General features: G+C 31.3%; 1 protein-coding gene and 1 long non-coding RNA gene across 4 annotated transcripts; both read right to left on the bottom strand.

Annotated features, from left to right (window-relative positions):
- Window positions 1-2,350: 2,350 nt before the first annotated feature.
- Window positions 2,351-4,511, bottom strand: LOC114409388. The gene is made up of 2 exons (XR_003666062.1): window positions 3,680-4,511; window positions 2,351-2,887 (listed from the first exon to the last, which is right to left on the bottom strand). It is a non-coding gene; the product is annotated as an uncharacterized LOC114409388 (long non-coding RNA).
- Window positions 4,512-6,775: 2,264 nt separating this feature from the next.
- On the bottom strand, window positions 6,776-14,552 carry LOC114409387 (U-box domain-containing protein 35-like). Of its 3 annotated transcripts, none has more exons than XM_028372826.1 (10): window positions 14,286-14,552; window positions 13,166-13,370; window positions 12,574-12,695; window positions 12,373-12,494; window positions 10,986-11,182; window positions 10,171-10,493; window positions 9,656-9,757; window positions 8,975-9,409; window positions 7,718-8,470; window positions 6,776-7,298 (listed from the first exon to the last, which is right to left on the bottom strand). In XM_028372826.1, exons 2-10 carry the CDS (start codon window positions 13,359-13,361, stop codon window positions 7,116-7,118), a joined length of 2,433 nt encoding a protein of 810 aa, XP_028228627.1. In that variant the 5' UTR covers window positions 13,362-13,370; window positions 14,286-14,552; the 3' UTR covers window positions 6,776-7,115. The 3 variants fall into 3 exon arrangements, with proteins under 3 accessions (XP_028228627.1, XP_028228629.1, XP_028228628.1); XM_028372828.1 differs by having other exon boundaries at window positions 12,574-12,653; XM_028372827.1 differs by lacking the exon at window positions 14,286-14,552 and adding an exon at window positions 13,905-14,104.
- Between the last annotated feature and the right edge of the window lie 7,831 nt (window positions 14,553-22,383).

Raw genomic sequence — 22,383 nt, 5'->3', positions numbered from 1 at the left:
TTGTTAAGTAGTTCAGAATGAAATGAAAAATAACCAAAATAAAAATAAAATATGGTTATTAAGTAAATGTTAATAAATTGAAAATGACTTTGACAAAAATAAATACAAAATTGAAGCTGATTTGAATAAAATGTTAAAATTGATAATGTAATATTTAAAATTGATTGTTTAGTTCAAACTAATTAGGAATAAGTCAATGTCTAAATTATCATTATTTTGATATCCTAACAGAACATGCTTATTAAAATTGATCAAACTTTTATAAAGTGACAATGATTACGACAGAAATAAATACAAAAGTGAACCTGGTTTTAATAATTGGTTAAAATTGATATGGTAATATTTAAAATTTATTGTTAAGAACCTACTAATTAGGAATAACTTAACTGCTAAATTATTATGTTTATTAATTAGAAAATCATGAATATTTTAATATACTAACTGAATATTTAAAACTAATTGTTAAGGACCCATTAATGGAAAGGTTTAAATTATGATTATTTACATATCTAAACAGAATATGTTTAGTAATTTGAAAATCATGATTATTTTCATATAGTAACAGAAGATTTAAAATTGATTATTAAGTACCTATTAATGGAAATGTATTTTAAATTTGCCTAACGCTTTGTTTAATTTTTAAATCCATAAAACATACTTTTAAATATAATCGATTGTTAAGTTTCTATTCATTAGGAATAACTGAACGCCAAAATTACTTTTTAAGATTAATAGTGTAATATTTAAGATTGATTGTTAAGTAAAATGATATTATGATTAAATTTTTTAAATTGGCGATGATTAAGACAAAAATAAATACAAAAGGGAACCTGGTTTTAATAATATGTTAAAATTGATATGGTAATATTCTAAGTTGATTGTTAAGAACCTATTAATTAAGAATAATTCAACGTCTAAATTATGATTATTTACCTATCCAAACAGAATATGTTTAGTAATTTGAAAATCATGATTATTTTAATATACTAACAAAATGTTTAAAATTGATTGTTAAGTACCTATTAATGAAAAGGTCTTTTAAATTTGTCTAACATTTTGTTTAATTTTTAAATTCACAAAACATACTTTTAAATATAATTGATTGTTAAGTTCCTACTAATTAGGAATAATATGTTAAGTTCCTACAAAAGTGAACCTGGTTTTAATAATATGTTAAAATTGATATGATAATATTTAAAATTAATTGTTAAGAACCTATTAATTAGTAATAACTCAATGTCTATACTAATTTGAAGATTAATAGTGTCATATTTAAGATTCATTGTTTCCATCTCCTACCAAAATATGTTTATTAATTAGAAAATTATGATTATTTTCATATCTTAACAGAATATTTTTAATTGACTGTTAAACAAAACAAATTGATTTTATTATTCATAAATTAATTTCCATAACTGGTCCTAGATTATGTGACCCAGATATACCAATTAAATGATAAAAGTATAAGAAAATATAAAAAAATAAAAATTAAAAACTAACATTCCAATGAAAGTTAGAAGTTACTAAAAGAACTTATTTACTGAATAATCAATTAAATGAGTTTTTTAACTAATAAAAAAACTAAAAACTACTTAAAATATTTTGTCGAATATAACTTAAGTTGACTAAAAAATTAGTCAATACTTTTGAATTTGTTTCATTTAAAATGGTCATGATAGGAATGAAAATACAAATATATCGGGAAAGAAGAAATGCAATAAATGAATAAAAAGGACAAAAACAATTAAATAATTAAAAAATAGGAAATATGGGGAAGCGTGAAATGGAAGTGCAAAAGCAAAGTGTATTGATAAACGTAAATATAAAAAAGTGCATCAATAAGCGTATTAATTACGTTTTTTAAAAAAAGTACATCAATAATATTGTGACATTTAATTACAAAAGAAAAAAAAGGACAAACGTCTTGTCATGTGGTCATAATTGTTGTTGGTTTTCGAAAAACATTAGTAATCCAAAAGCATGGATATTGGTATTCGAAAAACATGAGTATTGGAAACACATCTTTCTTTCAAATGTTTAATTTATTATTTAATTTATTTTTAATTTGAAACACATCATTTTATTTATTGAAAATGCGTCGTTTAATAAAGCACTATATCACGAATTGACATTTTTAGGCAGGAATTACGGTGAACCACAACTTGACGTGTAGGCCATCCATGGCCTTGTTTGTATAATCCCTTCCTTTCATTTTCAATTTTAAAGTGTACATCTTCTTTGTTTTGATTTTAAGTTTTTTTCATTTATGTGACACGGATATAAACTGGAAAAAAAAAAAAAAACCAACAAATTTTAACTTAAGGGTCAATAAGAAAAAAAGAAAGGGAAATAGAAAATAAAAAGTAAATATTCATTGGTAAAACTGGCTGTTGTAATTACAACATAGTATCTAGGCTGTGAATATTTTTATGAGTGATCTGGACAATTTATATACAAAAGATTCAGATGCTTATTAAAAACAAACTTGAAATTAGAATTACAACACAAATGTCCTATTTTACAAATTCACTAAACAGGTAAAAAGTATTTTGTGATGAACTGTTGAGTGATCCCATTGAAGTAGCTTTTCTTGGCCTAATTGAATTACTGGTCAATCTTCAGCTTGATGAAGTGAAAAACAAATAGAAGTCAATCTCACTGATGTCACACAAAAAAAGGATTGAAGTTAAGCAAATTGGTTCAAAATAACCCCTAACCAAACAACAAAATAAAAAATAGAATGCATGCGAAAATTGCAAACCGGTAATATCATCCTGATGACATCGTGGCTACTCCCCCGTGCGTGACTAACTATTCCAAGGAATATATTAGGACATAGTTAATGTTGCTTTCGAAAAAAACCAAAAATGGTTACATTGACACAAATCTGAAACGAAAGCAAAAAAAACCAAAGTTCTAAGCTTTAGAACATTTAAACTGCATGCAGTGAAAAAAAAATCCAAAAAAACGCATACAAATGCAAATACAGGTATAAAGAAAACGTAGAAGAAGACAGGGAGGCAAAAATCAAAGCTTTTTGGGATAAAACAAGAAAATGAATCTGTATTCATGGAGTTTGGAGATAAAAATCGAAGCTTTTGGAGATAAAAATGGTAGCTTTAGAAGAAACAATAAACATGCAGTGAAAAAAAAAAGCACATGGAGAGGGAAGACGAAGCACATTCATGGAGTTTGGAGATAAAAGTCGAAACTTTTTGAGATAAAAATGGTAGCTTTAGAAGAAACAACGAACATGCTGTGAAAAAAATCGAAAAAAAGCACATGGAGAGGGAAACTGAAACACATTCATGGAGTTTGGAGATAAAAATCGAAGCTTTTTGAGATAAAAATGGTAGCTTTAGAAGAAACAATGAACATGCTATGAAAAAAATCGAAAAAAAGCACATGGAGAGGGAAACCGAAGCACATTCATGGAGTTTGAAAATAAAAATTGAAGCTTTTTGAGATAAAAATGGTAGCTTTAGAAGAAACAATGAACATGTTGTGAAAAAAGTCGGAAAAAAAGCACATGGAGAGGGAAAACGAAGCACATTCATGGAGTTTGGAGATAAAAATCGAAGCTTTTTGAGATAAAAATGATAGCTTTAGAAGAAACAATGAACATGCCGTGAAAAAAATTGAAAAACAATGCACATAGAGAGGGAAAACGAAGCATAACCTTTGAGTTTTTCGTTCGGCATCTCCGTCATTTCCGTTCGGCATTTGGAGAACAACAGCACCAAGGCATAGTCTTCGAACGATGGTAGGAAAAAAAAAGGTAGCTTTAGAAACAATGAACATGTTGTGAAAAAAAAAGCACATGGAGAGGGAAACCGAAGCACATTCATGGAGTTTGAAAAGAAAAATTGAAGCTTTTTGAGATAAAAATGATAGCTTTAGATGAAACAATGAACATGTTGTGAAAAAAGTCGAAAAAAAAGCACATGGAGAGGGAAAACGAAGCACATTCATGGAGTTTGGAGATAAAAATCGAAGCTTTTTGAGATAAAAATGATAGCTTTAGAAGAAACAATGAACATGCTGTGAAAAAAATCGAAAAAAAAAGCACATAGAGAGGGAAAACGAAGCATAACCTTTGAGTTTTTCGTTCGGTATCTCCGTCATTTCCGTCCGGCATTTGGAGAACAACGGCACCAAGCCATCGTCTTTGAACGATGGTAGGAAAAAAAAAGGTAGCTTTAGAAGAAACAATGAACATGCTGTGAAAAAAATCGAAAAAAAGCACATAGAGAGGGAAAACGAAGCATAACCTTTGAGTTTTTCGTCCGGCATTTCCCTCATTTTTGTCTGGCATTTGGAGAACAACAGCACCAAGGCATCGTCTTCGAACGGTGGTAGGAAAAAAAAAGAGAGAATGAGAGAGAGAATGATAATGAGAAAAGGTGGGGAGAGTGAAATAGAGAGAACAGTGGTAGGAAAAAAAAAAGAGAAAGAGAGAGAGAATAGGAATGAGAAACAGTGGATAGAGAATTGTGGAGATAATTGGGAAGGCGTGTAGCAATGGAAAAAGTGAAACAATGAAAAACGTGAAAAATTAAAAAATGCATTGATAACTGAACGGCCAACACAGAAAACGACAAAAGTAATTAATGTATACTAAAAAGACATTTTTGAGCGGGAAGATGGGTTGCTAGCATTGCGACACGTAAGTCCTGGCAATGCCACGCCAACATTGTCAGGGCCTTGTTTGTATCATGATAGATGATAGTAAATAAATAACAGGAATCCTTATACCATGAACATCAAATATTCAAATGCACGCTACTTAATATTTTTCAGTAAGAGGATGTGATCTTGCATGGATGTTGTAGTTATTTTATATATTTAGCAAAGTCATGGATGTTGTATTTTTAATATATATATATATATATATATATATATATATATATATATATATATATAAATATATAGACGATGCTAAGAGTAGTGATAGTAAATCAACGGATAAAATTGTATAATATATTCAAACTTAAATATGTTTTTAATATAAATTATTTTTTTAATCCTTTGAAATTGTTTAATTTCTGAAATCTACAAAATATTATTTTAGTACTTTAGCACAGTCAAATAAGAAATAAAAAATTCACAATTTGTGATAATTTTGATCATCAAAATTTGATTGTTTAGTTTTTTCCAATTTTAAAATGTCATAATTAAGTTAATAAAAAAATTTAAGTAAATTTTAATACAATTAATAGATTTTTTAATGACTTGATTTTTTTGGAGTTTTTAACTATCAAAAAATCATACTTTAAAATATAAAATAAAAAATCAAATTTTGGTGTTCAATGTTATCACAAATTGTGAATTTCTTAGTCTGTTTGGCTGACATATACAAAATGACTAAAAACAACATTTTACAGATTTTAGGAACTAAGAAAAACAACTTCAGAGGACTAAAAAAAATAAGCTACATTTAAAATACTAAAAGCATATTTAACCCTTTATCTTTATCTTATTAAATATTTTGGATCTAGCAGAACGGTAGTTCGTTAATATATGTAGCTAAAAGTTGGGTCATACTATTGACACCTCGTTTCCCCTAATTACACCCATTTTTCACAATTTCATCTTCCAAAAATACCCTTTATTCTATAAACACTCCCTCCCTTTGCCTCCTTTAACTTCCAAAAACTCACTCTTGTTGCTTCTTGCTACCTTCCACTTTCTCTACCTCACTCAGCCTTGAGCTCGAGCTTGATTTCCCTCCTTCATTGTGTTTTTTCTTCTCTCTACGGCCTTAGGTCCTTTCATCTATTTTAATTGTTTTTTGCCTAATGCTGTATGTGCTTAAAAATCTTATTTCTGGAATTGATTTGTGATTGAAACACAATTCGAAAATTATGTGTTAAGCACAATTCTGAAAATAAGATTTCAAAATTATATGTATATATTTCCAAAAAGAATGAAAATAATAATGATTTCTGCAATTTATATTATAAAGTACTCATGTAAGAACAGTTCTGAACGTTAATTTTCGAAAGCGTTCTTACAAACTTTTAGAATTTAAATTCCTAAACAATAAAACCAAGTTTGTGTATAAGAATACTATTGGAATAAAATTTGAAGAAATTGGGTGGAGAGATAGCAAAAAAGGAGATCAAAAAATAATTGGCTAAGAAGTTCTGTCCTTTAATAATTTGGAGCACAAATGTTTTTTGGACACAATTTGGTTACATTTTTCAATGATCAAATTAATTTTCCAGATAAATTTTCTCAACATATAATGACTAACTAAATTAACTACCAACCCCGTGAATCAATTTACATAAGATTTTTTCAGCTTAACCAGTATTCGGCTCAAGCAAAATTGCCTCCAATGGAGGATACATGTAATTTAGATTAAAAAAAAAAAGACCAACTATATTATATTATTGGTGATATCAATTTTAAATTTCGATATCAAATTGTTTTTGAATTGATTGATTGTACAAATAGGAGCCATGATTATTAGGTTTTTCAAGGCATGATTATTAGTCATAATATTTTGAATTTGATTAATCACTATACCACTTATAATAAACTTCTTCACTAATCAATTTTGAAATATTTGGAGAAGTAAAGTATCAACGCAGATGAGTTTCCAAATAGGTGTGTGGAGACGGGAGACGGAACATATCTTGAGTTTGTTCAGATATCTATATATAGGGATTTAGGGTACATGTGAAATGCTAGTTATGGTCTTGCATGGTGTTGCATGAGTACAAGTACTAGTACTCTTTGTTTGTATAATATTTTTTCTAAAACTAAGGTATGTATTCAGGAGGATATATCATTCATAAATAAAAGAGTACACATGAATGTTTATACATTAGCTTGCCTTGAATGTATACATGGTTCTTATTTTATTTATAGTAAGAACAAGATTTGACATATGTATGTATACACAGAATCAGACAATAGAATCAAATTTATCTACACTTGAAATCGCTCTACCTAAATTAACCAGACAGCATGCTTGGAATGGTACAACTACAAAAAAAATCTGCATCCAAGACACTGCTAAAAGTCATACCCACCAAACTTTCTAGCCACTCTCTACATCAGAGAAATCATTGGTCTCAATATTAACATGGAGAAAGATAATGCTGATATCACGATTCTCTGGACTTCCACTCCAAAATTGCTGAGAGCAGTGTGTAATTAGGAATTAAATGCTTATGAGGTAAAGCCATGTTCGTCATTGGTGATTTGTCGTTCTCTTCAAGCCACTTTTCAATTGCTTTGCGATCATATGTATATCCATCAGCAGCAACACAAGGGTCATCCATCACATCCTGCATCAAACAAAGTATAACAAAAATCTTCAAGAACATTAACATGTTAGTTGAAAAGTAAAATATAACTCAAGCCATGAGCCATGATGTTAACTAGTTAATATGGAAAGAATGTTCACTATGTTTCTGCCAAGGATGTTTCCAGAATCTTGTGGAGACTGAGAAAAACTATAGGTGAAATCATTGAAAAGGATTTATAAGTTAATAGTTTGTTATCAGACATGATTTACAATGGAACATTATGACATTGTATGATCTGTGTAGCTGACTTACCCTAGTAGAAAAAGGCTTGTTCAGTTGTTTGTTATTGTTGTTACTATAATCTAAAATATCTTTACCCAAAAGGATAGATTATCCAATTTATTTATTTATTGTGGCATAGAAAATCAACATATTGCCATTATGGGGTATTTAATTACCTGAAGTATTGGACAGATAAAGTGATTAGGAGGTTTGGATTTAATAGTAACAATTGAAGCTGAGCATTGGGCCCTATCAACAACTTCTTTCAATCTCTCTAGTGTTGGAAGGACATGATCTTGTAAATCAGGCCGGTCTCTTCGCCGAAGTTCTGCACAGCTCAATCCTAGCAAAGCCAAGTCTAGTGTCTCTTGATATGGCCAAGCTCCAGCCTCTGGATCCAGTATGTCTGTTAAATTCCCGCTATCAATAGCTGTTTCAACCTTATGAGCAAGTGCTATTGCTGGTTTTGCTGTCAATAACTGTAAGATCACCATTCCAAAAGCATAAATGTCAGATTTTGGAGATATCAACCCGGTCCTTTGATACTCAGGATCTATGTAGCAGAGTGTCCCAACAGGTGCAGTGTCTTTGGACATGATAGACAAATTATCTGAATTAAGTACTGTAGAAAGGCCGATGTCACCAATCTTGCTGACAAGGTTACGATCAAGCAAGATGTTTGCCGGTTTCAAGTCACGATGAATGATAGGTTCTGGCTTTGAGCTATGAAGAAAGGCGAGAGATGATGCAACTTCCAAAGCTATTCGAAACCTCTCAAACCATGGGATTGGGGAAGTGTTGTTTTTTCGTAGTAGTCTGTCCTCCAAGTTACCATTCTCCATATATTCATACACAAGGCATCCATGATCCGGACATGCACCAAGAAGAAGAAGCAAGTTTGGATGACGAATTCTGCTCAAAATCTCTAACTGGGATAAAAGAAAAGATGTAAATTAGTCCTGTTGTCTGGTTCAATTCTGGTGTTATACTCATTGTTATGAGTGATTCAACTTCCTGGACACTAATTATCCATGAACACTAAATGCATATAAACACGAGATACATGAACATAATATTTCTTGAGTATATTAAATACCATTATTTACAATGATCTCCACCAACTTCATTGAATTAGTGGGTATCTTGTAATAATAAAAAAGAATGAAAGAAACAATTAATATCTAAACCATTTTTAAAAGGGAAACATACGTAGAGCTGGTTAATCTTAAGAACACTACATTAGTCAATCTAACAATAAAGCATTATATTTGAATTAGGATTATAAACTTTGATCTATCAATGAGAATATAAAAACTTACCATCTAAAATGCTAAAAAATTTCAGCAATAAATCAAGCACTATATACTTATTCCTTTGTCTTATATTATGGAGCATTATTTTGCATAACCATTTTATTTATATAACTTCCATACCTCCTGCTGGAATTGCTTTCTTTTGCTGTTTACGTTAGTGTTGAGAGTGAGAACTTTCACAGCAACAGTTGTGTGATACAAATTGCACTTGTATACTACTCCGTACGCTCCCATTCCAATTTTCAGATCTTCGGAGAAAGATGAAGTAGCTAAGATTATTTCATCCCATGTAAACTTCCGGTACTGGGGCGTGGAACCACTGAGAGCATCCTCCAGCTTTTCTTTCTCTTTTGCAGCACGAATGGCTCTCAACTCCATTTCTTTCTTTTCTGCCGCTTCTCTTTCAGCACATTCTTTCAAATATTCAGCTTCTCGTGATGCATCTTGATATTTCTCTCTTTCTAGTTTTGCTAATTCTTTTGCCTTCTCCTCCTTAGAAATGATCTCTTTCATTCTCATGGTTTCTTCTGATCGTCTCTTGCTTAGGTCATTTAGCTGTTCAAAGTAATATAGCATGTTACTCTATTTGAGAATGCCAGTAAAAGAATTCAATTGCAGGCATATGAAAGGTGAATTCATCCTCCTATTGCTATCATAAGGTAATGTATCTTTATTGGAGATAAAGGAAAGAGAACCTAGCAAGGAATAAACTGAGACATGAAAGGGTGCAGGGGTTCCTTAAAATCACTGTACTTGTTAGGTAGCAGAAAGTGTTTCTGGCCAAAAGAAAATAGATATTACCTTTCTGGATGCTTCAATTTTCTCAGTTTGAGCTACTGCATGCAGTCCTTGGGCATGTCTTAGTTCAATTCTCAACTTTTCCAGCTCAAGGTTATATTTTGCCTGATCAAATAAATAACCACAAAGAAAGTTTACTTGCAAATGGGAGTTGTATCTAACCAGAATTTGCTGAAGCAATAGCTGTCAGACAAACTACACATAGTTTTCTAATCAGAAGTAGGGCTTTTGCACAACATACTTGGACAAACATATTTCCAATTTTGCATTTGCATGAAACAGGAGTGACACAATGATTCTAGTCAAGATGAAAATTTTATTGTGTTGCCGGAGACTTGTCAAATTTATGATACAATGAAAACCAAAAAAGATATGAATTCTCTACCCCCAACGTTAACTCATATCATAAGTATATATATGACTGTTTTTTCTAAGAGGGTACCACCACCTGATGAAAGGAATTAAAATAAAGGAATAAGTATCATTTCATCAAACCAGAAGAAAGGAATTTCAATTACCTGCCTATTAGGTGATGGAAGTGTAGTTGCTAGTTGCACATCCTTGCTAGAATTTTGATCATACATCCAAGATTCAGTATCTGAAATGAAGCTTTTGCAACTAGAGACTCGACTTAAGGCATGATCAATGTCTGAGTTTCTAGCAGAACTTGAAGCAGTATTTTCTCTCCCAAGATCTAGAGATTGGCCTCTAGAATGGTTAGTGTCAGCAAAACTTGGATTTGTGCTAAGAAGGGCACTATTTATACTTGAAAGAGCTTGAAATCGTTGTGTTGTTAGGGAAGAGGACTGTAAAGCAGCATATGATGAAACTGAGGCAGATTCTGTATGCATCAAAAAACAAAAATAATTATACTCTGGGTAGTAAATTTTGATGTTTTCCAGGATGCAACAAATGCTAGAATTTTCAGAGAAAAGGTAAACAGATCCTTGGAAACCAAGCATACAACATTGTTACCTTTATTAGCAATATAAATGAGTAATATGAACATTATATAGTAGAACTCGTAAATACAGTGTCATAAGTGCAGATGAATTTTTTCTATATTTCCTTATTCCAATAACCCAGTGGGAACTGCTAGGGAAATTATGAATTGAAGAATACACGTGAAAGTCTACCATTTACAGGAGCATGAAGAATGTTGAATTAGAAAGTTTCAGGTATTGGATAAGTACCTTACCAATGATAATAGCAATGCTAATATATAGACTAAGACATTTGGAAAACATTTTTTATTAGCAATGCTGTTGACATTTATTTAGGGTTTACAATTTTCTAAACCATTGTATTGTAGAAGTTACTATCAGTATTATACCTGTCTGAGAGGTGGAAGTGTAGTTAGATGAGCTGCTGGTGGACAAACTGGTTTCACTTTCACTAGCGTCATCTATAATATTTCCATCAATAGGCATGTCTGATGGCCGAATGGACAATTTTCCCTTAGAAATAGCATAAATTGTACAAAATCTTGGAGTGGATACTGATATTCTTGTAGACATACCCTTCTGTTTACTGAAAACAATACATTATTAATAGGGTGAATATGATCAGATACAGACCACAAGAAAAAGCTGTTTGTTGTTTGAAGTGAAACGTTATATAATTGAAACTATTACAAAATGGAAAATATTACAGGCTTATCATTAATTTCTGTTTAAAAATCCATAAATATATAACGCTCTATATGTTCATATATTGACCAATTCATCCTAAAAGCTCAAAGTATTAAGAGAGGAACAGAAATGGTTTTTATCATGAATATTTTTAATTAAGTTGAAGTTGTAGTTCAAGTATTTCAAACTACTCAATTTGGATTTTCAAGGCATATCAAAAAGAAACAAGAAGGAAGGACTCCTGAATTTGTCAACGGCCTAAATTTATTTAATTTTAAAAATAGAGGGATTTGATTTGTTCAAAAACAGAAACTTGGGAAACCAAAATCTAAACTAGAAGGACCAAACCAAAAAGTACAATTGAACAAAAATGAAGTCTTTTACAACGAGTCAACATTTTAAGCAGATCTTAAAATTGTAAACTTACAATAATGCTCTAGGAGATCACACATTTTAAACAAAATTGCCAAATAATACAAGATCACTATTTAGCCAGGAGTATTCACCTAATTCTGTACTAAAATGTCTACGTAAGATAAGATTTCATTCATTTGACTTTTTATGATAAAGCAACCTCGAGTGTTCCAATCATACTTCAAAAAAGAGACACTCTTTATTATTGGTTAAAATTTATTGAAAATCATAAAATCATGAATGAGACTCATTCAATAGGATATGGGATCTACATAATTTTGTGATTCCCAGTAAGTTTCCAGTAATAGAAAAGAATGTGTTGTTAGTATTTCTCATATCAGAAATATTGATAATCAATTGTTTTGTAATCAACTATGGCAGTGATATAGGTTCACAAAATGAAGCAATGTCTTTTCATATTCACAAAGAATAAATAAGAAACAAATGAAATACCATTTGTGAGAAGCCAACAAATAGTAATTTTAAAAAATAAAGATCTTCCTAAATCCCAATATCCAATGGGAGATTACTGATTAGTACTTTCGTTTGGTGCCTAGAGTGTATGATTTTCACCAAAATGAATCATCTGTCAAGGAAAAAGGTAGAATGATTTTGTTTTTCATTATATAAGTACTTTCTTTTAATTATTAAACAAATCAGCATTTCAATAAATACCTTTTAAATAAGCCACGAGATGAAGCTCCAACAACAAGTTTGGTTATAGCACCCTTAGCAACTTCATCTGCTATTGCAGTTGCCACATCATCTGATTCAATCACTATAACATCCACATGCACCTGCAACAACAATATAACAATATAAATCCTATATTGCATTAATTATTCGAATTAATCCCCATGATCAATAATATCTGACCTTTCTTTGCTCACACATTCTCTTGAAAGGTAGAAGCATTTGATTTGTTTGCCACTCCACTTCCTTTTTGAATGCAGTTGCTACATCATTACGCACTTGTGAAAGAGGGATCACATTTCCCACTGGAAATTCAAACATGTTGTATTATCCTAATGAATAATCTTCTGCTAATTCATAACCACCTCCTACCAGTTTTCACTTATGTATAATCAAATTACTTGTTATATAGAAAATCTCAACATTAAGCCACATAAGTTACTATGCTAGTAATGTTTAAATATTAAAAAGAAAACAGAATAAGGCACATGGCCTAAAATTATGTTCTAAAGTTTTGTCATGTTAGCAAAAGTAGTAATGCAAGTATAAAAATTCACTAACTTCAAGATACAATGCAAGACTGCTAAATGAATATTCCTTAAAACTTTTACAAATAGATCAGACCTCATAAACCAACTTCTTTAGGATACAAGTGTAATTGTTGCAGTTTTCATTACATTTAGATGTTTCTAAGTGTAATAAGAAAACGTTTTGCAAATTTTAAATGCATAAAATTTCTACTTTATTGAACACAATAAGCATAATAATATATTACATGGCGTTGGAACTCCTTTTATACCACCATGGACATGAATCAGCTTGAAGATAATCATTCCCTCAGGAACAAACTTATTAAGTGCCCATTGTACCACATATTTGCTTTTCTTGTTACCCTTGATTGCTAGAGCAACAACTGAAGACGAGGAATGCTGAGACATATTATTTGCATCGGCCTCCAGAATCTTATCCATCTCTCTTCCCTACAAAGAAGAAAGTAAATTATCTTAGTAGTTGAAAATAAACAATTAAAAAGAAAAGTGTTCCATCAGAACAGCAAGTTACTAAAGATAACAAAGCTCAAGCTGTGTAATAACAACATCATATTAAAACACTTGCAACACAAATTTCTCAAACCAAACTATCCTTTGCTCCTGTACTACCACATATGAATCATAACAAAAGCAGAAATACAGTGAAGACATATGAAGAAATGAGTATTATACAAAGTTTTTTCTTTAAAAAGATGAGAAAAGGAGAAAAATAAATCCCAGGTGACTGGACAAATAACCAGCTAAATCGAGGAAAAGGATTTCAAGAATCAAATTTAGATATTCTCCATAAGCACTAATAGAAGAAGAAAATAAAAGAAAATGAAATAAGATTTTCTTATGAGCTAAAATTAGCTTACACACAAGTTAAAATCAGCTTTTGGAGAAGCTAAATGAGAGAAATTCTACGAATTAGATTATGTATAATCTAATCTTAGATTATGGAAGTTGTTAATTTCATTTTACCTTAAACTTTATCCAAATAAGGCCTAATTGAATTCCTGAATTTCATGGGGCAAGCTTTTTATCTGAATGCATGAGACAAAAAACCTAATCCCCAGAAAGGGAAAAAACACCATTTTCCCCCAATTCCCATCTTTGCATAACAATCCCCAGAAAGAAACTAGTGTACAATTATTAACTTCAAATGAAAAAGGGAAATTTCAAAGATCCAACTACATGGACAAAGGGAGAGAGAGAGAGAGAGAGAGAGAGAGAGAGAGAGAGAGAGAGGGAGGGAGGGAGGGAGAGAGGGAGGGAGAAATTCAGAAATCCATATGCTTAATATACGAAACAAAACAAAACTCAAACAAACAAAACAGCCACCATAACAGGATTTTAACTAACCACTTAGTTGAATGTTGATACTATGAAGTGCCTCAAGTTCTGGCTGGGAAAGAAGATACTCCCACCACTCTTCTCCTATGTGAAACCATTTCCAAGTTTTAAACAAAAACACCAGCAGGGTACTCCAACATTTCTTAGAAGTTCGTCTCACATAAAACAACAAATAACGTGAAACACAGAGCAATTCATGGCCCTATCACACTTTCTATTAAATTAAATTTAAATGCATCAACCTAACCATGCCTTCAGCCAATTTCTATCTTATAAAGGAAACGGTCACTATCATATTGAGATTTTTGTTCATGCAATTAAACAGTTCAATTATAATTTCCTACAATATAAAAAGAGTACAACTACTTTGACTTTTGAGAACATTTTCATTTCGGTCTGTGGCTTTTAATTTTCAAGGCAAGCTAACTCACAAGTCGACTTAGTCAAACCTCTAGCCGCCTCAGACATGTTGCTTTTGTTTAAGATAAGTTTACCCAAAGAAAATTAGAGATGTAATAGTGATACTTTGTGTAAATATAGAATAATTTCTTGTCTTGTGCTGACTGCCAAAACTAGTTGATGTGTTACATGGAATATTTGGAATCATGTGGGATGTTAATTTAGTTAAAATTGTAGTAAAAAAATAAGAAAAAATAGTTTCTATAAATATCAATTAATTTTGTTACGACTCTCCTTGTCATTATGATATCACTGTTTTAGATGATGTAAATTTTAATTTTTAAATAAAAATTCCGTTAATTTATTTATAAAAAAATAGAGTAATTTTTCGCAATATACATTCTTCAAACAACCAACAATTACTTAAATATATATATATATATATATATATATATATATATATATATAATAACTCATTACAACATCATTCAATATGTGATTTACATCCTCAATTAAAAAAGAATTATAGAATCGGCTACGGAAGAGTTGATTAACAAAACACAATTCTCTCCCAAAATAATTCTAACATCTTCACATCAGCTTGACGGCTCCAAAAAAAAATTTCACTTCACATACTCTACTGCTATCCATATGCTCCTATGAACGAAGATTTGCAACCATCATAGGTATCAACCACACGATACAAAAATTGCAATGATGAGTTCATTATAAAAGAAATCAACACAAAAATCAAATGACCATGATTAGTAAGAAAATATTAACAAATATCATAATTATACAAAAACATTCATTAGTCGAACATACACTCAACAAATAGTTATCAACCTTTCATAATTCTAATCAATCATGCTTAGTATGATATATGCATTCGATCTCAACTCTCAAATGCAATGTAGTACAATTCATCGGGAAATAGCCTAAGCATGTCCACGTGATGTAACACTCTATTTTTTTGTAAAATAAATTAAAAATGTTTTTTTATTTAAAAATAAATAGAATTTTAAAAAAATGATTAGGTTTTTATAATTAAATAAATAAGAAGAAATAATTTTGTTAAAATAATGGTTTGAAAGAAAATAAAAGGATATTTTATTGATTCATTTGATAAGAAATAAAATAAAGTTCTTGTTTATAAAATAATAAAAATTAAAAAAATAGAGTAAATAATAGGTTGAAAGTACCCTAGCATGTTAGGTCAGTTTTCATACTGACGATACGTCTCTATGCTTCCTCTTCCTCTCAATTTCGTTTTCCCTTCTTCCTCTCCCAAAACCATCTCTTTTTCCCGCATACACCTACACCTATCTTAGTAAAATGATGATTACAAACTTGTTAACCGTTGGATCATTGTGAAATTTGAGAATTAGGTTCAAAACTCATTTTGAAACATTCTCACGTTGGAATTAGTAAAACAATGTCTGAGGTGAGAGACATGCCCTTCACATTATAGTTTTCTTTTTCCCACATACACTCAAACCTGTTTTAGTAAAACTATGATCTCAAACTCATTGACCGTTGGATTTTCATGAAATTTAAACACCGGGTTTGAAGTTCAATTTTGAACATCTCCACCGTTTGGATTTGTGAAATATATTTCATAGAGAGATAAACGTTCCTCACACGGAGATAGTAAAATGGAGGCTTCAATCCCTTATCTTTTGCTCTAACACTTGAAAACCCTAATAGAACAACCAGAGAAAAGCTTGAGAAATCTTATACAACTGCTAGAGATGCCGCTATCACTGCCGAAATACACACGTGAGTCCGCTTAGAGGTAAGGGATGAGTTTATCACAATTGGGGTTAGAATGAACATGTATAGGGATCCTTAGGGGATCAAATTGGGATTTATTTTGGGATGTTTATTGAATTATAAATTATCCTTTATGATTATAAATATGATATTGTTGTGTTTGATGGACCAATTGATATCCTGATGCAAATTGGTTGATAAAATTGAGTGTTCTTGGTGTTTTCATGTTTTTAACCTAGGATTTTGATTCATTGATTTTGATATGATTGTGTGAAATTGTTTGATGGGTTTTACTCCTCATATTGTGAGAAACATTTATGTACAAATTATTTGTACTTTGGACAAGATCTGTTAGATTGTGATGATAAATTGTTATATTGAGATTATGAAATTGTGATTAAAATTATGCCTAAGTGATAAATTGAATATGTGATGAATTGTGAGATAACATATTGCTTTGAGATCATAACATTGTTATTGGGATTGAGTATAAGAGCAAAGTTGAACATGCGTTGATTTGTGAGATACACGTAAACATGTGATGGTGGATTGTGACGTTGTGATATGTTAAAATTGTTTATTATGAAATTTGGTTGTGAATAAGTGTGTGGTTAACACTTGATATAACAATACTTGTATTGTGAGCTGTGAATTATACAATAACCCGACTGGTGTTTACCTTGAGAAAAGTGTTTATGTGCAGTGTTAAAGGAAAAGTGTAAGATTCCTAGTTAGAAACCTAAAGTGTTAAATTGTAACGCAGTGTGTTAAACGCGTCTGAAACACTAGTATGAGGTCGTGAGTATTGTATAATTCATGAGCAATGTCTACATGCAAAAATTGTTTTAGGGGTTGGACCTGAATCAGGAAGGTGATGCCCTAACGAATTCTTTGGTGTCCAGGCCTTGGGGGTAAAGGCACTCGATTTGTGTGCTCCTTTAAGCTTATGTTGATCTCATATGATTGGAATATTATCGCAAAACAGAGTGACCCTAACTGGTCACCTTATGATTTTACTTAGTGAAAGTGACCTAATATACCCATTGTGTGGTGTGTCTTGCTATGTATTCCAAAGCGTCCCAATGTGATTTTTCACTGACATGGTACCACATTGCATATATGCTTGAATCTTAGTATAATTGTTGCATAACGTTTTCTAATTATTTATTATGAAATTGATGAGTGTTATTACATTTTGACCCGAGTGTGTGATTCATGTGTAATGTGATTGGTGATTGAAAAATGAATTTAAAATGATAAAGTGGTGAAGTAACGTGGATTGTATTAAGTTGAACTATGTTATAAATACTTCCATAATTTATTTGTATTTTTTTTAGAAATGTGATAACTCACTCCCTTTGTGCTATTTGTGTTTGGATTCTGTGATGATCTTGAACCTTGTGTTTGTGGGAGCAGATGAATAGGTGGATGACTTTAAAGAATCTCATGTTAGATGGCGCTGGAACACAATACTCCGATAAGATGTGACATTGAGGCATAAATTTTTATATTTATTGTATGAAGTCTTAGGCAACCTTGTTTTGAGCTAAGATGATTTTATTATTTATTTAGACACATTCTATTATGATGTTAGAAAAGTAAATGTGAGTCTTTTACCCTTTTTGAAATGTTTTTATTTAAATGTGTTTTAAAAACTTTTAATTAATTCCATATTCTTATTCCTCTTATTATTAGTACATATATGTGTGGGATGGAGGGTGTCGCACGTGATGTTCTCACTTAGGAAAACTAGGCAACAAGTGTCGAGGTCATCCTATCATGCATCATAGACAACTCCTCTTCCATGGTGATCATCTTGAGTCTCAAGGGAGTTCTAAACCGAATGACATGTCCTCAAGTAAAAATATTCTCCCTAATGAAAAACTACAAATATTTACTGACAAAGTTTATACTATTTCCATGCAATATGAAGTATGAAACATGGACACCATCAATACACTGGCGGTGGATAATTAAATATTTTAAACCATCTTCCTCCATAGATGCTTAAAACTCTTTAACCACTTTATTTCCCCCACCAAGGATATTCATCATGGTCACTGCACCCCCCATGTATATACATGACATACATCATTACAATGACATTTTCAACATCAACATCTCATCTCAATGTCATTCTCAACATCAACATCATCTCATCTCAATGACATTATCAATAACAACATCATTCTCTATCAATGGTATCATAAGCATCAATGTCACCTCATATCAATTAATATAATCAATAATATCATTAGTAAATCACATTTTGCGCATACATACATATATAGTTCATGTCTGAGATTCACACTCCCCAGGTTTTCAAACAACATAAGTCTAATAAAAACAATAATGTCATTTATTAATAATAGATGTATCGCATCCCATTAGTCAAAAACATTATTTTTCTTGAAAACCAACATACATAGGGATAGACATATATTCCCATAATTGGGTTCCCTGACCCCAATTATGGTATCAAATCCATAAAATTATAATAAACTCCCTTCACCTATCACAAGCTCTCACTCAACTTCTCTCTGCGTTGCTCAGAGGTCTCTCTCGTTCATGTTTGTTAGTCCAAGCACAAGGTTCTATACACCACATCGAAAAAAATTTAGTTAGATTTCAAAAACAAGGTTAATAATAACATTTAGGGTCAATTACCCGCGTCAAAACAAAATGGGCTAAGGGGTGTTTCGGGTTCTACTATAAGGAGACATCATTTTGAAATTCTGACCATGCTAATGTGACCGATGTTCAACGAAGGTCACAAAAATAACATTAATTTTATAAAAAGATAACTTTTACAACGCCTCATTTTGAAGGGTTTTTCAAAGAAACTGTAAAAACATCCTATTACGGTACCCAAAACACAAGAGACACAAAGAGAAGCTCAAACTAACTAGGAGAAACACATAGAAGTCAAGATCACCTCATACAAACTACGAAAGAAAGGATTGAGAGCTTGTTTTCCACTGAATCCTTGAGGTGAATTCTAAGAATTTCACTCCGATTAAAATGTTCTTCTCCTATGGTGGTTCAACGGCAAACAATGGCGACTCGTGGTGACCACTAGTGGTCGTGGGTGGTGGAGGAGGAGTTTCTAGGGTGGTTTGGTGGAGTTTTGAGAGAAGGAGGTGTGAAAATTGTATTTTTTACGCTTAAGAACGTATTTATAATTTGTAGATCTCGTTTAACGAGCTCATCTCGCTAAGTGAGAATCCACTTTTGGCGCTAAGCGCAACTTTTTGCACTGAGCCAAAATTCCTGTCGGGTTGGGATTTGCGCTGAGCACAACAATTTGTGCTCAACACAATTCCTATTCTGCTAAGCGCGACATTTTACACTTAGCACAATTCCTTCTCGGGTTGGAATTTCACTTAGCGCGTGAAACGCACTAAAAGAGATGTAAAAAATTGTTATTTTTCAAATCCCAATGGTTAATGTGAAGATGTGGGTTATGAACCTACAATAAAAATTTGAAGGCGATCCAACAGTTAACAAATTCGGGATCACGGTTTTAAGTCAATAAAACTTCACATAACTCAACATCCACATCAAGCAAATCACACATGACTAATTCACACAATACTTCAACTCATCAAAGTTAATCACATAATCAAATAACACAAAAAATACATTTAAACATTCATTTATATTTAATGAAAAGTTTCAGGATGTTACAAATTTAGGTTTTGAATTTGACAAATTTCAGGATGTTAACAAAAAATTAAAGTATTTTAATAAAAAATAATTAATACACAAGAGACATAGAGTCTTATAATAAAAAAATAAAAAATTGTTGCGTGGCTTATAAACAAGAAGGAAAGTAGTATAATTTTGTTTAGGATAGAATAACATATAATTGTTTTTTTTTTTAATTAAAACTCCTTTTGTATCATTTCAAAAACTAAAATATCCAGTGATTGTAATTTTAGAAACTAATTCAATGATTTAATAAAAAATATTGTGTTTGAATTTTATTAGTATCATTTTTGTCGACGGACCTCTGCAGGATTTTTCACAAGTCGTGCCGTGGTGGCTCTTATAAAATGTTCTCGTGGAGTATATTTATTTGAAAGTAACTTTTATTAGTTTGAATTTTGTTTTTTTTATGAAATTTTAAATTTATCATTTTTGTTATTTAGTTTGTAAATTTTATTACTTAATATGTAACATTTTATTATAATTTCAAAAAGTGTAACACAATAGATCCTACTTTAATGACTAAATCTTAAATCAAGAAAAAAATAGAAAATAAAAATTTAACTACTAGTTCTAGAAGAAGGATCTTTGTATCATTGTTTTTTTGGTGGGATCTACCATTGGTCAACTTAGCTTCTTCGTCTTCCTTGTGTGATTCACTGTTTTGTCAATTGACAGGGATGAAAATAACGTAAAAATAAATAAAAGAAAATGACGAAAGAAAATTGTTAGAACTGCACCAACATACCTACCGAAACCCCACTTAGGTTGACCTTTATACCTTATTCGATAAAATTCCAATTAGATAATGATTTTTTCCCATAAGATAATGAATTTACATTGTTCTTGCTTGTACAAGGAACTTTCTACGATCAAATAACAGAGAAAAAAACGGCAATTTTTTTATACTTTTTGAGCGTTACCAGTTGTACCATAAAAGGTAATAGATTATTTTTTTTTATCAAAATGAGTTAAAAAGTAAAATTAATTATTATAATGAATTGGTCAATAAGATATTTAGCATCGTCATGTTTAATGATCTTATGCACATTTTCACTCTCAATTTAACGTTACTCAAGCCGACTCAAAATATCTATTTTATAATATAAAATATAAAAACATTATTTTATTAATTTTTTTTTAAAAATAAGTGTAAATAAAATCACCCACATTTTTTTTTCATTCTTATATATTTTGTTAATCTTTATTTTAATTTTTAGTTAAGATTATAAAATATAAGTAAAAAATGAAGAGTATATTATAATTATAATTATAATTATAATTATAAATATAAAGTTTACAATGAAGTAGGAAAAGGTTAAACAATAATTGAAATACAATTGAAAATTCAATTATAATTGTTTTGTATTTTTCATCAACTTGGTCAACACTAAATTGGGTAAAAATATGTAATTATTAAACATGTAATGCCAACACTAAATATCTTTTAAGGTGATGCCTCTTATTATACGGGAAAATTTGCCTTCTACGATGCCGGTTGTACAAAAACCGATATCGTAAGTAGAGCGGTGACATTTTTGTAAATAATTACAAGTTTTTAAAGACGGTTTTCTCAAAACCATTTTTAAAAATACTTTACGATGTTAGTTTTCAAAAAACGTCTTCGAAAGCATGTGTTTTTCCACTTCTCATGCTGACATGGGATGTTTTAATTGGGTCATTTTATCTCATCGGGATTTTCACACACTCTCTCACTTTCTCATTTTGTCTCTATTTTTTCCAAGACAAAACTTTCCATACACACATTCTCATTCTCTCTTAGTAACCCCAACGTCGTTTCAACACTCCTCGCAAACCCTTCCCTCGGTGTGGTTTGTGAAGCCGGTGCCCCAGGGTTTGGTGGAAGCCCAGGAAATGCGGCTATAGTTGATGAGGAGCAGGTTGTTGGAGTTAGTGTAGGCGGTGGGGTGGACTTGAATGAGTTCAATGGAGGAAACGAGAAGAGAATCAGTGGCGAAGTCGTAGAAGCAGTGATTGAGGGAGGAGGAAGAGGAGGATGAGGTGTTGGGGAGGGAGGCAAAGAGGTCATAGTAGGTGCCTTTGCGGGCGGTGGATTCTGGCCAAGGAGCGCACCGGTTGAAGATGACGATGGAGGAGAGTGCGACATTGAAGGAGGGACGGATGAACTTGGCGTCGTAGTTGTTGTAGACAATGAATGTGCAGAGAAGGTAGTGAGAAGGAGAAGGGAGGGAAGGGAAGGTGTAGC

Source organism: Glycine soja, chromosome 4 (genome assembly GCF_004193775.1).
Source record: "Glycine soja cultivar W05 chromosome 4, ASM419377v2, whole genome shotgun sequence".
Taxonomy (NCBI): Eukaryota; Viridiplantae; Streptophyta; class Magnoliopsida; order Fabales; family Fabaceae; genus Glycine; species Glycine soja.
Note: the sequence above shows the minus strand (reverse complement) of the source record. Positions and strands in the feature narration are given on the sequence as shown.

Excerpts from the sequence above, each read along its gene's own strand:
- LOC114409387 (XM_028372826.1), bottom strand. The coding sequence starts at position 13,361 with ATGGATAAGATTCTGGAGGCCGATGCAAATAATATGTCTCAGCATTCC. Across the intron at positions 11,183-12,372 it reads TCTCGTGGCTTATTTAAAAG|TAAACAGAAGGGTATGTCTA; the intron begins GTATTTATTGAA and ends TATTGTTTTCAG. Across the intron at positions 8,471-8,974 it reads GAAAGCAATTCCAGCAGGAG|TTAGAGATTTTGAGCAGAAT; the intron begins GTATGGAAGTTA and ends CTTTTATCCCAG.